Below are 14,318 nucleotides of genomic sequence, written 5' to 3'. Positions count from 1 at the left end.
TAACAAAATATTTATTGGCAAATCATTGTCATGATTGATGGATAACATTTAATAAAAACAAATAGAAGGATATGAGACAAAAAAAAAGAAATGAATAGTACAGTTTTAAATCAAAGGTTTCAGACTGCAAGACAATACAAAAATGGAACTGAAATATTTGTTGATTTTGTTTCATTGAAACCATTCTGCAGTATACAAAATCAATGAGGTAAATAGATGCACAGACAAGAAAGCAGCAAAAATACTCAGAAATGGTGAAGAAATGTATAGGATATTGAAGTATTATGTTTAATTTCATTCACATGAAGATTAGAATGGAACAAATGAAGTGTAGGAGATCTGATAGTCACCTATCAGAATAATGTTTCTCTACCCGTATGTTATGCTCATGTACTGAAGAAATTGGGATTGGTTATCCTGGTCAGGTTTTGAAGTGGAACGGAGCATAGGCAATTTATGAATTTCGGGAGGAATGAACATTTTCTGGGTAGAATCATCGAAATTAACTGTGTGGCAGTGTTTAACATACAAGCCAATTTCCTCTAAAATCATAACCTTTGCCATAATGCCTTGATGCTTGATCCAAGTTAACCACTCAAAGTAAACAACATCTATGCAATTATTTGCATTCTCACGTTATCATATGAAAGATAATTTAATTTAGACAATTTCACTTACTTTGAAAGTGGTCTCATTGCATGTTTTGGCTCTATTTTTAATACAGCAGAGAAAATGTTTTTTTCTAAATATATTTCTTTGTTTGTCTATGAAAACAATAGGGATGAGGTACACTGTAGATTATGCTAATAAATTTAGAAAGAACCTTGAAGTATCATCTCAGATTGAAAAACAAAATAACACAAAATGCTGGAGGAACTCAGCAGGCCAGGTATCATCTAGGAAAAGAGTACAGTTGACACTTTGGGCTGAAACTCTTCACAGGACTGTCAAGCACCTTTTGAGAGGAATTTGGAGCCAAGTGGTAAAAGACTGAAAAAAAGAGAATGAAGTAGAGAATTGTGAGGATTAGAGTCATAGTGTCATATAAAAGTACAGCACATAGTTAGGCTCTTCGGCCCATCTAGACCATGCTGAGTCATTTAAGCTGCCTACTCCCATGGACCTGCAATGGGATCATAGCCCACACTACCCTTACCACTCATGTACTTATCCTAACTTCGCTTAAACTGAAATTGAGTTTGCATGCACTACTTGCACTGGCAACTTATTCTACACTCTTACCCTCTGAGTGAAGAAGTTTCCCCTCATAGTCCTCTTAAACTTTTCGCATTTCACCCTTAACCCATGACCTGTAGTTGTAGTCCAACCAAACCTCAGTGGAAAACGCCTGCTTGTATTTACCCTATCTATATTCCTAATAAGTTTGTATACCTGTATCAAATCTCCTCTCAATCTACTATGTTCAAAGGAATAAAGTCCTGACCTATTCAATTCTTCCTTATAACTCAGGTCCTCCAGACCCAGCATTATCCTTGTAAATTTTCTCTGTACTCTTTCAACATTATTTATACCTTTCCTGTAGGTAGGAGACCAAGACTGCACACGATATTCCAAATTAGGCCTCACCAATGTTTTATGGATCTTCATCATAACATCCCATTTCCTGTACTCAATACTTTGATATATGGAGGCCAATGTGCCAAAAGCTTTCTTTACGACCCTGTCAACCTGTGATCCCACTTACAATGAATTGTGGACCTATATTGCCAGATCCGCTTGTTCTACCACACTCCTTAGTGGCCAACCGTTCACTGTGTAACACCATCCCTGGTTGGTCCTAACACCTCGCACTTGTCTGCATTATGTCCCATAAGAATGGACTGCATTAAATTCCATAATAATGGACTGTGGCATAGAAGGAAGGTGAAATAAACTGATAGGAATATATGTAACGAAGAGATATGGTTTAAATAATTTTGTCCCACAATTCTATTTTGTTTTGCTGCAATATTGGCTGGAAATCATTCATTCTTGGTAAAGGAAAATAACTGTAAACCTGGCAGTAAATTTAATTGGGCATTTCTGGGTGTTGTTTCTTCCCCCAACTCTGCTCACCTGTGGATGGACCATCCCTCCACACCCTGGACTAAGCATCAATTTCCATCCTCATCATTGCCATGGATCTCTGATTTTTGGGTTAAGATAGTCTATCCCATCTTTGGTTTCTTAGTACACTGGTTTAGTGAACTATGTCTTATGCACTTTAAGTATTTCTACTCATTGCTGCTGATTTAGTTTGAATTTGTATGTTGATTTAAAAACCTTCATGATTACTTATTACCTTTGTTAAATATACTTAAAAAGTTTTAATGTATGCTATGCTTTACACTTAAGTACTGCAATTCCAGGCAAACTAATCTCCAAACTCCTAGACTTGGGATTCATCACCTCCTTTTTCAACTGGATCCTTGACTTCCTGAGCAACAGAGTGCAATCAGTAAGAATAGGCAGCAGCACCTCTACTACAATATTTCTCCATACAGGTGATCCACAAAGCTGTGTGTTCAGCTTCCTACTCTACTCCCTCTACCCTCATGACTGCATGGCCAGATTCCCTTCCAGCTGTGTCTATAAGTTTGCAGCTGATACGACTATAGTGGGCCATATATCAAGTAATGATGAGTTAGAGTATAGGAAGGAGACAGAGCCTATAGACAAAGTGCCGTATCAACATTCTTTCCCCTATTGTCGGCAAAACAAAAGAGCTGATTATTGTCTTCAGGAAGGAGGTGGTTCACATGCTCTTGTTTACATCAGAGGTGCTGAGGTTGAGAGAGTTGAGATATTCAAGTTCCTCGGAATCACCAATCGCCTGTCCCGGTCCAACCATGTTGATGCCATGGCCAAGGAAGTTAAGCAGCGTCTCTACTTCCTCAGGAGGCTAAAGAAGTTTGGCTTGTTCCCTTTGACACTCACCAATTTTTAAAACAGACTACAGAAAGCATCCAATCTAGATGCATCACAGCTTAGTCTGGCAACTGCTGTGCCCATGACCAAAAGTAATCTGCAGAAAGTTATGGACACAGCTCAGCACATCAGAAAAACAAGCAGCCCCTCGAAGAACTCTGTCTATGCTTGGTAAATCAGCCAACATATAATCAAAGATCCCACCTACCCCAGACATTCTCTCTCCTCCCCCCTAATGAGCAGAAGATATAAAACTTTGAAAGTGCATGCTACTGGGCTCAGGGTCAGCTTCTATCCCACTTATAAGACTATTGAGTGGTTCCCTAGTACAAAAAGATGGAATCTTGACCTCACAATCTACCTTGTTATTACCTTGCATTTTATTGTTTGACTGTACTGCTGTTTTTCTATAATATTGACACTTTATTCTGCAGTTTTGATAATAATTTTTCATAATAATAATAATTTTTTTGATAATAATAATATTTTGACTTGGTACTGACTCAAGCGCTATTGTAATTAACTCATCTGCATGAATAGTATGCCAAGACAAGATTTTCACTGTACCCCAATACATTTGACAATAATAAATCAATTTCTCAGATTATTACCACTACAATGTATGAACCAATAGAAAATTCCCACAATGCTTTCAATGCTTGCTCATTCTTGGTCTCAACAAAATCTGTTCTGTTGATTCGCTGAATTAAAATATATTTTTTCACTGCCTTTGTCCCATTTTAATATCAGAGTTATCCTTTTTTCATTTTACCTGTCTGAGCAGAAGTGTCCAGGAAAATACAGTCTTCTTAGAACCAATTCTCTGTTCTGGTTATTATAGTTTACCCTTATTTCTATTTGTGCTGTTAATTCAGATATTTTATTGTGAATGCTGTAGGTCATAGAGTGACGACTGCCCAGAAATAAGTTCTTCCGTCCCTCTGGTCTACGCTGACTGATCATTAGCCTGGTCCCATCTCCCTGAGCCATGACCATATACCACCTAATCCCTCTCATCCATATATCCAGCTAAACTTCTCTTAACTGTTGCCATTGAACCCGGATCTTCCACCTCCACTAGCAACTTGTTCCACACTTGCATCACCCTCTGCGAGAAGTTGTTTACCCTCAGGTTCCCTTAAATATTTCACCTTTCACCCTGAACCTATGACCTCTAGTTCTAGTCTCAGCCAATTTGAGAGAAAAAAAAACCTGTATGCATTCACCATTTCTGTAATTTAGGTTTTGGGTATTCTTCAGTTTTGTCTTTCACTACATTTTTTAAAGCTCTGACTTTAATTGGAGATATATCCTTATGTTTGTATGCCCAGTTCTTTCCTAACAGATAGCTTGTTCACTTATCTTCCTATCTTTTATGCTTACCTTCTTCTTTTTCTTTTATTGGCTGGACTTCCCTCAGTAAGGCAACACTCTCCTCCCAGTAACTGCTTAGCTTAAAACTACTATTGTCCCCTTAGTTACTTAGTTCATTTGTCCTTGCATCTCGGCTCAAATCAACCCATCCCTAGGGAGTAGCTTCTTCTTCACTTGTATTGATGATAGTGCCCCTTGAATAGAACCTATTTCTTCACACTGTTACGTACCCCGTAACTGGGTTGCCAAACCAGCAGAAATGGATAGTTGGAGTCTGGATTACTAGATCTAAGAAAGTTTTATTAAAGAAACAAGCAACACAGTAATCGAAAGGATAATAAATGCAACAGTTCAGCAATGATAAACACATATGTGCACAGAATTAAGATAACAGGATCAATCAAGCTCTATCGTTGTCTAGGGGTAAATGACCAATTTCAAAGTGACACAAAGTCCAGTTCAATTTAGTTCAGTGCGCAGTACTCGTTGCCATGGTGATGGACAATGTGGGGGAAGGAGAGAAAGAACAAGAACGAATGATCATTCAAAACGGCTTCCACACACAGACCTGCGATATTGCTCACAAGCAGCTTTCGGGCGAGTCCTTTGTGATGTCACCTGAGGTCACGGACTGTGACCCCTCCTCCAGATGTGGTCGATCCTCTGCAGTAAACCTGGCACCCAAGCAAGGGTGGACACACACCGGGTTCCCGCCGATCGTACCCTTCCACCCTGTGCGTCTATGGCTTGGTTCTGCAACCAGCCTTCCAAACGACTCCCGACTTGCGGGGGGGGGGGCACCGCTTCCAGGGTCTCGTTACCTCGTGGTGTCGTGTGTGTCCTGCCTTAGCGAACCTGTCCCTTTTTATCCCCCTGCTGGGGTATCGCCTGTCCATCACTTCAAACAGTTCAGGGTTCAAAGGGGGAGCCGCTCTAGACAGCTCTCTCTCCCGTCCCTTCATTACACATCTCCAAATGCTGCTCCATTGTCTTCCTTATCTCTCTCTCTCCCGAAGACAGGTGGCAGACCAACTGCTGATCACACAGGATAGCTAACATCTATGTGTATTCTTGTCACAACACCAATCTTTAACTACAAATCCAGCTTTCTAATCTTATTGATGCGTGCCAACCTGCATTTGGTTGAAGTTATTATTCGGAGATTATACCTTCCATGGATTTTAAAAAAAAATTTAGACCTCAGCTGCTTACGTTATTTCAACCAAGTCTCTGTCTTTGTTCTATCAATATAATTGATTCCTAATCAAATCTCAAAAAGTGGCTCTTTCTCCACCTTTCAAGTTCCTCTACAGACCTCGGGTGACGTTTTTAATCCTGGTACTTGACTGATAACCTGGCTTGCGTCTGCAGATAATATTATCCACCCTGTAGTGGTGATGTTCACAATCTCCAATACATTCCTTACCATCTCCTCAGGCTGCATTGATCTCCTTACCATTTTGCTTATCATCTCTACAGTCTCTGATCTTGTTGACATGTGCTGCAAGAATCTCACAACTGATGAAGTGCAATACTGCCTCTCTCAAAGCTACCATTTGGTTTCTCACTCCCACCTCATTTGTTGTCACACCTCATGTCACTTTTAATTGACCAGTTCTTCAGTACTCCATCAAGGAGCCGTGATTGCTTTCTGGACCAGTATCCACTTTCCTTCTCTTTAATGTATCATAATTCCTGAATCACTGACTTCAACTCATCACCTCTGAGCTGAAATTCCTCAACATAAAGATATTTACTGTATGTGTGGTCATAATGAATAAAAGTGTCCACATAAAACAGGTGCAAAATACCAGCCCTATAATACCTGTCCTAAAGTAAAGTAACTTATTATACCTTATGTTTTAGAAATTAAACATCCGTTAGTCTTGAGAGACCATGGATCTGCGCCTGGAAAGTCTTCACTCTCCAGGGCACAGGACCTTGGGCAAGGTTGTATGGAAGACCAGCAGTTGCTCATGCTGCAAGTCTCCCCTCTCCACGACACCAATGTTGTCCATGGGAAGGGCATGGCATTAGGACCCATACAGCTTGGCACCAGTGTCGTTGCAGAGCAATGTGTGATTAAGTGCCTTGCTCAAGGACACAACACATCGCCTCGGCTGGGGCTCAAACTCACGACCTTCAGGTCGCTAGTCCAATGCCTTAACCACTTGGCCACGGCATTACCCTTATAGAAGCAAAGTGTACAATTCATGTATACAGCACTTAATGGGCACTGTCTTGGAACCTGCTTGACCAGAGCAAAATCCATGATCTTTTATTGCCAAATTCCATTGTTCAGTCAGTTAATCAGTTTCAGTTTCAGAATTAAAATAAATTAAATAATTTGAATCCTATAGACATTGCACTGCATGATGGATCCTTGAAAGCCTCTTAGAGATACAAGTATTTCATGGATGTCTAAGCTGAATAGTTCTCTGCACCTGTTTCATCATAAACATACTACCTAGTTACGTATTGTTAACTCTAACTTTAGTTTACTTCATTTTAGTATGTTTCATTGGTTAAAAATAAAAAATGGTTGCAAGTGCTCTGTGTATGAAATAGATTTTTTATTGCAGTTTTGAATTGCTGTTTTAAGAGAAATATTTATAAGACATGGAGTGTTTCATTTATATTACAGAAAGTGAAAATTGGGAACTAGTTGACTAAAAGTGAAAAAATTACAGTGTCAAAATATGGTGAAAATTTTAATGAAATAGTCTGTAACTATTAAAGGGTTGCTTCTGATCTCTGCCAGTATAGACTGAGTCTCGCCAATTAACTCTTCATCATGCCTGTTCTACTTCTCTTTGGGTAAATTATCCAAACTCTAAGGCAATCTTGACAGAGAATGTTAAAAATTACTTTATATAACACCAGGCTGTAACAATAAGCACGGAAGTAAGAAATGCTAGTAACTTGTATGCCACAGTATTCACAGTGATGGTTAGACGTTAAGCTTGTCAGCACCTGCTAAGGAAATGGCACCCAGCCAAGTTAACAGTGTCATATGGCGATGCAGTGAAATAAAATTACATAAGTGAGGTGTGCAGAGTGCATATGAGGGATTTATAGAAATGAGCTGGGCTGTGACTTATTTATTTTTAATGCTCAAGCTGTTGTTAACATGGCGAATTAAAAGTCTTCAGAATTCAGTTAAGCTAGATAACTGAGCAAAGTAAAGTAATTAAGCTCTACACTGTGTAAATAAGCACAAGATCTAGCCCCAGGAGCCACTGATACAATTCATTTTTAAAACCAAGTGTTGTTTACATTTTTATGTGTGCTTCTCTCTTAGGTGAAAGATATCAGACCAGATGAAGCTTTGCTGAGGAGAATTCGAGATGCATTTGTCCATATGGAGATATTGACTCAACTAAAAGCTGGCACTGAATTGCAAAGTGCATGCTTTGTCGATTTCTTTCTAGCTTTGACATTGTGTAACACTGTTATGGTTTCCACAGCAACACGGCCAAGGCAACCAGTAGGTTAATGCTATTTTGGGTAATTTGTTAAAATTCATTCTATAGACATGTAAAGCAGGATCACTAATTTCTGTGGGTATTCCAATGCAGTGGCCAAAATATTTCCCTGAAGCTCAAATGTCAATTCAATTTTAATGTAAGATGCCCCCATATAAAATGTCCTGAGCACATTGTTCCTACAAAGTGGGCAACAAGACAAAACCTAATGTCACTGTAGTTCAGATCACATGATAAGGTAGCAATTTGATTTGAATCATTATATTATGTTGTGGGAGCCCACACTCATTACTGGCTACTGTAAAATGCTCTGTTTGCAAAAGTCCATGTCAAAGTCAGCCCCATGACCAAAAATCCAATCACTGGGGCACTTTTAATTTTGCTATGAACTTGCAGTCAATGCTGATTTTGGCAAGACCAAACTGGTTTTGCCCATTTTCTCTCCAGTTGAAACTGACTGCAATCTCCCAAATTTGAGTAACACACTCAAGACTTCCAGCACCTGCAGAATGTCTTGTGTTTCTCATGATCTGAGTCCGCATAGTTTCTGAGATCGGACAAGATCAGCTGTATCCCGTGTAGTATTTACACAGTGCACCCCCTTCCCATCCCCTCCCCCATTTTTTCCCCTCCCCCATTCCCTCCCCTTCCCTCATTTTCTCCCCTTCCCTCATTTTCTCCCCTTCCCTCATTCTCTACCCCTCCCTCATTCTCTCCCCCTCCCTCATTCTCTCCGCCCTGTCTCATTCTCGCTGTCTCACTCACATTCTCTCTGCCCAGAAACACTACTCAGACCAGAAATGGTTTTATGACAGAGAAATGCTGACATATAGGGAATAGGAAACCTAAATTACAATGGTGGATAGCGATCCAGTAATTTATTGAATATCAAGGTGTGCAACCTCCTTTGCATCGACAAGGCTATCTGCAGCCCAATCCATCCAAAGAGCCATTCCAATGATGACTTGTATGGTACAGAGAGGGGATCAGTACCCACTGTATGGAAAACTTCAAAAAGCTCTTCAACTGAGGTTCTTATTTTTAAATAATTTTCAGTTTGTCTAGTGAAATTTTGCCGACGCGAGAAATTACAAACACCATCTGTTAACTCAAAAAAAGAACGAAAAGTTTTACTTTTCAAGTCGCAACATTTGAGAAATGAACCTCAAGCTTATCTATTACTTCTGGGAAGAGGAGAGTCCAGATGCCCTCGAGATAGCATGAATAAGATCTTCAAAAAGGGAACCAAATCCAAATGCATTAATTGTTGAGAGCTCTTCCTGCTGACAGATACATGGAAATCATTTCAACAGTCTTTAAGTGCTGTTTCCCAGTGGCTAAAGAGATGCATGATGCATAATGTTCATTCGTCCAGACTTAATAGATATGATGATACAATGTGAGAACTCCAAGAAAGCTGTATTACAGGGAATTAATCACTATAGGTGGCTTTTCTTGACCTGGCAGAAGTTTTTGACCAAGCGAAATTTGGCACTATTTTAATCTACTGTGGGATTGCATGTAAGTGGCAATTCTAACCAACTGGTCCACCTCAGACACAATCCCAGTGCAGACTGGCACCGAGCAAAGCTGTATCAGCATTCAAGTTACTTGCCAATCTTTGGCACAACAGAGTTTGTACATCATCTAAAATAAGCAACCCTCTGGAGTGACACCTAATTTACAAGTTGAATTGGAACTGTTCAATCTAAATCACATCCCCTCCACAGTGAAGATAATTCTAACTTTGCTCATTAATCTCCAGTATGCAGAAGAATCTTGCAACCATTTAGAGGCTGAACCCCCAATATCATTTACAAAGGAATAGCCCATGCGTTAACTTCCTCAAGGCAACGGATGGTGACCAATCTGAATGAGTAATACCATCAGGCAATACAGATCCATAATAAGATTGTGGAAGATGGGAGCCACTTCCTATTTCTTGGAGCCAATTCTCTGCAGAGGCAGACATTAATTCACCATTACCTCTCGTATCTTAGTGAAACGTTTAACCATCTGAGGAATAAAGATGAAGAACTCGGAGGTCGTATAATGTTCTGGTCTACTCGACAGCAATGATCCTCTTGTTCCATATGTTTCAGAGAAATGAACTATTTGCAGTAGCCACCTCAAAGTGCTGGAGAGGTGACGTCTAAGCTAATTTATAAATGAATTTAACATCAATATATGTAAACCAATGCCAATGACTTTTCCCAGACAATGCCCACATCACTGATGTTAAACCAGCTCCATGGGCAGACCACGTTATTGCACACCCTATAAATAGTGACCTGGTACAGTCTACTCTATGTAAGCATGAGATTCAAGATTGGTTCGGTATATAAGTGTAAAGGAAAAGAAAATAATTGTTACTCTGGATCCGAAGCAATGCACAATAAGATATAGAACACATGAATAATAAAAACACAATAAATATAAATACGTAAGGTAGCTTATATACAAAGATTTTATGTCCATAAGGTAATGCCAGACACAGGAGTGGCTCTACATAAGGTGACTGACAGGAATTGCTAAAGTAGGCGTGGTTGGGGGTATGGGTGGGGTGTTTGGGTTTGTCCAGAGGACAAAGAAAATAATTCAGGGTTTTTTCCAAATCCTCATGAAGAATAAGTGATCTGCCCATTGGAGATGGATACATTGTTTACCTGGTGATTTGTGAGAGTCCCTGGCCAGTGACTGCTCCAGGTGGAGAACATCGTGAGAAACTTGAGCTTCTTTGCCAGCAGCATTTGAAAGATTAGCAGAAGCTACAAAGGAACATATCATCTCTTTTATATCACATGTTCTCACCCTGTGAAGTATCCTCGACTTGTAAGGGATGCAAGCAGCCTCATCAGCTATCTCAGGATACACAGAAAAGCAGAAGAATCAAATCAGCTTTGAGCTTGAAGTTCTGCTAAAGAGGTAGAACTTTATCCAACATTAGGCTTGCTTCTCCATTCGTACTGAAACTGTGGTAACAATGAATTCATTTGGCATTTTTAAAATTGATTTGGGTACTTAGACAACTTAGACCGTAAGACATTGGAACAGAATTAGGCCATTCAGCCCATCAAGTCTGCTCAGCCATTCCATCATGGCTAATCCCGGATCCCACTGAACCCCATCCACTGCCTTCTCGCCATATCCTTTGATGCCCTGACCGATCTGGAAACAATCAACTTCCACCTTAAATATACCCATGGACTTGGGCTCCACCACAGGCTGTGGCAGAGCATTCCACAGATTCACACTCTCTGGCTAAAAGAATTCCTCCTTAACTCTGTTCTAAAGGGTTACCCCTCAACTTTGATACTGTGCCCTCTAGTTCTGGATACCCCCACTATAGGAAACATGCTCTCCACATCCACCCTATCTAGTCCTTTCAACATTTGTAGGTTTCAGTGAGATTCTCCTACATTCTTCTAAGTTCCAGTGAGTACAGGCCCAAAGCTGCCAAATGCTCCTCATGTGTTAATCTCTTCATTACTGGAATCATCCTTGTGAACCTCCTTTGGACTCTCTCCAATGATAATATACCTTTTCTGAGATATGGGGCACAAAACTGCTGACAAAACTCTAAGTGTGGCCTGACTAGTGTCTTATGAAGGCTCAGTATCATCTCCTTGCTTTTGTATTCTACTCCCCTTGAAATAAATGCCAACATTGCATTTGCCTTCTTTACCACAGACTCAACCTGTAAATTGACCTTCTGGGGGTCTTGCATGAGGACTCTGATGTTTAAACCTTCACCCCATTTAAATAATAGTCTGCACGAATGTTCCATTTACCAAAATGCACCATCATACATCTCCTAACACTTTATTCCATCTGCCACTTTTTTCCCATTCTTCCAATTTGCCCAAGTCCTGTTGCAATCGCATTGTTTCCTTAGTACCTACCCCTCCACCCATCTTTGTACCATCCACAAACTTTACCACAAAGCCATCAGTTCCATTATCTATATGATTGACAAACAATGTGAAAAGTAATGGTCCCAATACTGACCCCTAAGGAACACCACTAGTCACTGGCAGCCAAACAGGAAAGGCCCCTTTTATTTCCATTTGCTGCCTCCTACCTGTCAGCCTTTCCTTTATCCATGCCAGTGTCTTTCCTGTAATGCCAGAGGATTTTATCTTGTTAAACAGCTTCATGTGAGGCACCTTATCAAATACCTCCTGAAGATCCAAGTAAATAACATCCACTGCCTCTCCTTTGTCCACCCTGCTTGTTATTTCCTCGAAGAACTCTAACAGATTTGTCAGGCAAGATTTCCCTTCACAGAAATCATGTTGACTTTGACTTACTTTATCATTAGTCTCCAAGAACCTTGAAACTTCATCATTATTAATAGTCTCCAACACATTCCCAGCCGTTGAGGTTAGGCTGACTGGCCTATAATTTCCTTTCTTTTGCTTTCCTCCTTTCTTAAATAGTGGAGTGACATTTCCAATCTTCCAGTCCTCTGGGACGATGCCAGAATTAAGTGATTCGTGAAAGATCATGACCAATGTATCTATTATTTCTTCAGCAACCTCTGTGAGGACTCTGGGATGTAGTCCATATCGCCTAGGTGCCTTATCCACCCTAAGACCTTTCAGTTTGCCTAACACTTTTACTTTGTAAATAGCAATGGCACTCACTCCTGTTCCCTGACACCCACAAACCTCTGGCACACTGCTAGTATCTTTCACATTGAAGACAGATGCAAAGTACTCATTTAGTTTATCTGCCATTTCTTTGTCCCCCATTATGACCCTACCAGCATCATTTTCCAGTGGTCTAATATCAGCTGTCACCTCCCTTTTACTCTTTATATACCTGACAACACTTTTGGTGTCCTGCTTTATAATGTTGGCTAGTCTGCCCTCATATTTCATCTTTTCCCTTCTTATGGTTTTTTTTTTAGTTGCCTTTTGTTGGATTTTAAAAGCTTCTCAAGCATCCAACTTCCTACTCACTTTTGCTACCTTATATTTGAATTGACTTTATTACTTACATCCTTCACATACATGAGTAACAATCTTTATGTTATGTCTCTGTCTAAATGTGCAATATGCAATTTATAGTAGTTTGTAATAAATAGTATGTACAACAGGACAGCAAATATAACATAGAAGTACCATTGTATCAGTGTGAATTAATAAGCCCTTTCCTTGGCTTTTATGCAGTCCTTGACTTTCTTTGTCAGCCACGGTTGCCTACCCCTGCCATTTGAGAGCTTCTTCCTCTGTGGGACATATCTATTCTATGCCTTGTGAACTATTCCCAGAAACTTCAGCCACCCAGCTGTGCCATCATCCCTGCTAGTTTCCTCCTCCAATCCACCTGGGCAAGCTACTCTCTCATGTCTCTGTAGTTCCCTTTATTCCTTTGCAATGCTGATACACGCGAGTTCTGCTTCTCCCTCTCAAATCGCAGTATAAATTCAATTATTTATGATCACTGGCTACTGATTTGTAACCAGCAATATTTTTTGCTTAAAATCAAGTTTTTGTTATGATTTTTGTCTGCTGAAACAACATTATTAGCAGCATCTGTGCATGTCTATGCTTAATAATTCATGGCTTGTCATCCATTGTCTACCTATTAACTTTTAATGATTTGAGGAAATGGAGGCCAATTCACACATGATACGGTGATGATTCCACAGTTATGATGTTTTCCCACAGCCAGCCCAACTGGAAATATGGGAGAAGACAACTTCCTTCCAAATGGATACTGACAGTTTAAACTGTTGTTCACCTATTACTAACACCTACTAATGCAATTCCTTATTCTATAACTTCTCAAGTTTACCACCTAAATTGTACTGAATATGATAGGAAAATACAATTATGATCCTTAAATGATATTGGTGTTTTCTACCTTTGAAACACTCACTCCTTTCACCTTTGTATCTATTCCATTACAAGGCAAAAAATTCAAAATGCATAAACTACCAATCAATGTCAAGGGTTAAGGCAAATTTAAGTCTAACTATTAACAGAAATTAAATGTCCAAAAAACAAAAGAGCTGATAGTGGATTACAGGAGGAACGGAGACAGTCTCACCCCAATCAATGCAGCTGAGAGGGTGAGTAGTTTGAAGTTCCTCGGTATATACATCACTGATGATCGCAGCTGGACTGTACACACCATCTGTGTGGCAAGAAAAGCACAACAACGTCTCTTCCACCTCAAATGACTGAAGAAGTTCAGCATGAGTCCCCAGATCCTCAACAACTTCTACGGGGAGCACCATTAAGAGGATCCTGACTAGCTGTAACACCGCCTGGTATGGGAACTGCACCAACCTGGATCGCTGGGCACTTGAGAGAGTGGTACAGACAGCCCAGCAGATCTGTGGATGTGAACTTCCCTCCACTGAGGACATTTATAGCACCAGGCGTGTAAAGAAGGTCTGTAAGATCATCGGGGACACCAGTCACCCCAACCGTAAACTGTTTCAACTGCTTCTGTCCATTAAACGGTCTCACAGCATTAAAGGTAGGAACAACAGGCTATGGGACAGCTTCTTTCTACAGG

At 40.1% G+C, this 14,318-nt stretch overlaps 1 protein-coding gene across 1 annotated transcript in view; it reads left to right on the top strand.

The window, feature by feature from the left end:
* The window catches only part of LOC140200980 (phospholipid-transporting ATPase VB-like), a 98,601-nt gene that overhangs the window by 42,493 nt on the left and 41,790 nt on the right, over window positions 1-14,318 (top strand). The window contains exon 10 of the mRNA XM_072264618.1: window positions 7,604-7,789. Coding sequence (XP_072120719.1) covers window positions 7,604-7,789 — 186 coding nt within the window. The remainder of the gene's footprint in view (window positions 1-7,603; window positions 7,790-14,318) is intronic.

This window comes from Mobula birostris, chromosome 7 (genome assembly GCF_030028105.1).
Source record: "Mobula birostris isolate sMobBir1 chromosome 7, sMobBir1.hap1, whole genome shotgun sequence".
Lineage (NCBI taxonomy): Eukaryota > Metazoa > Chordata > Chondrichthyes > Myliobatiformes > Myliobatidae > Mobula > Mobula birostris.
The sequence above is the reverse complement of the archived record's forward strand: the minus strand, read 5'-3'. Positions and strand labels throughout refer to the sequence as shown.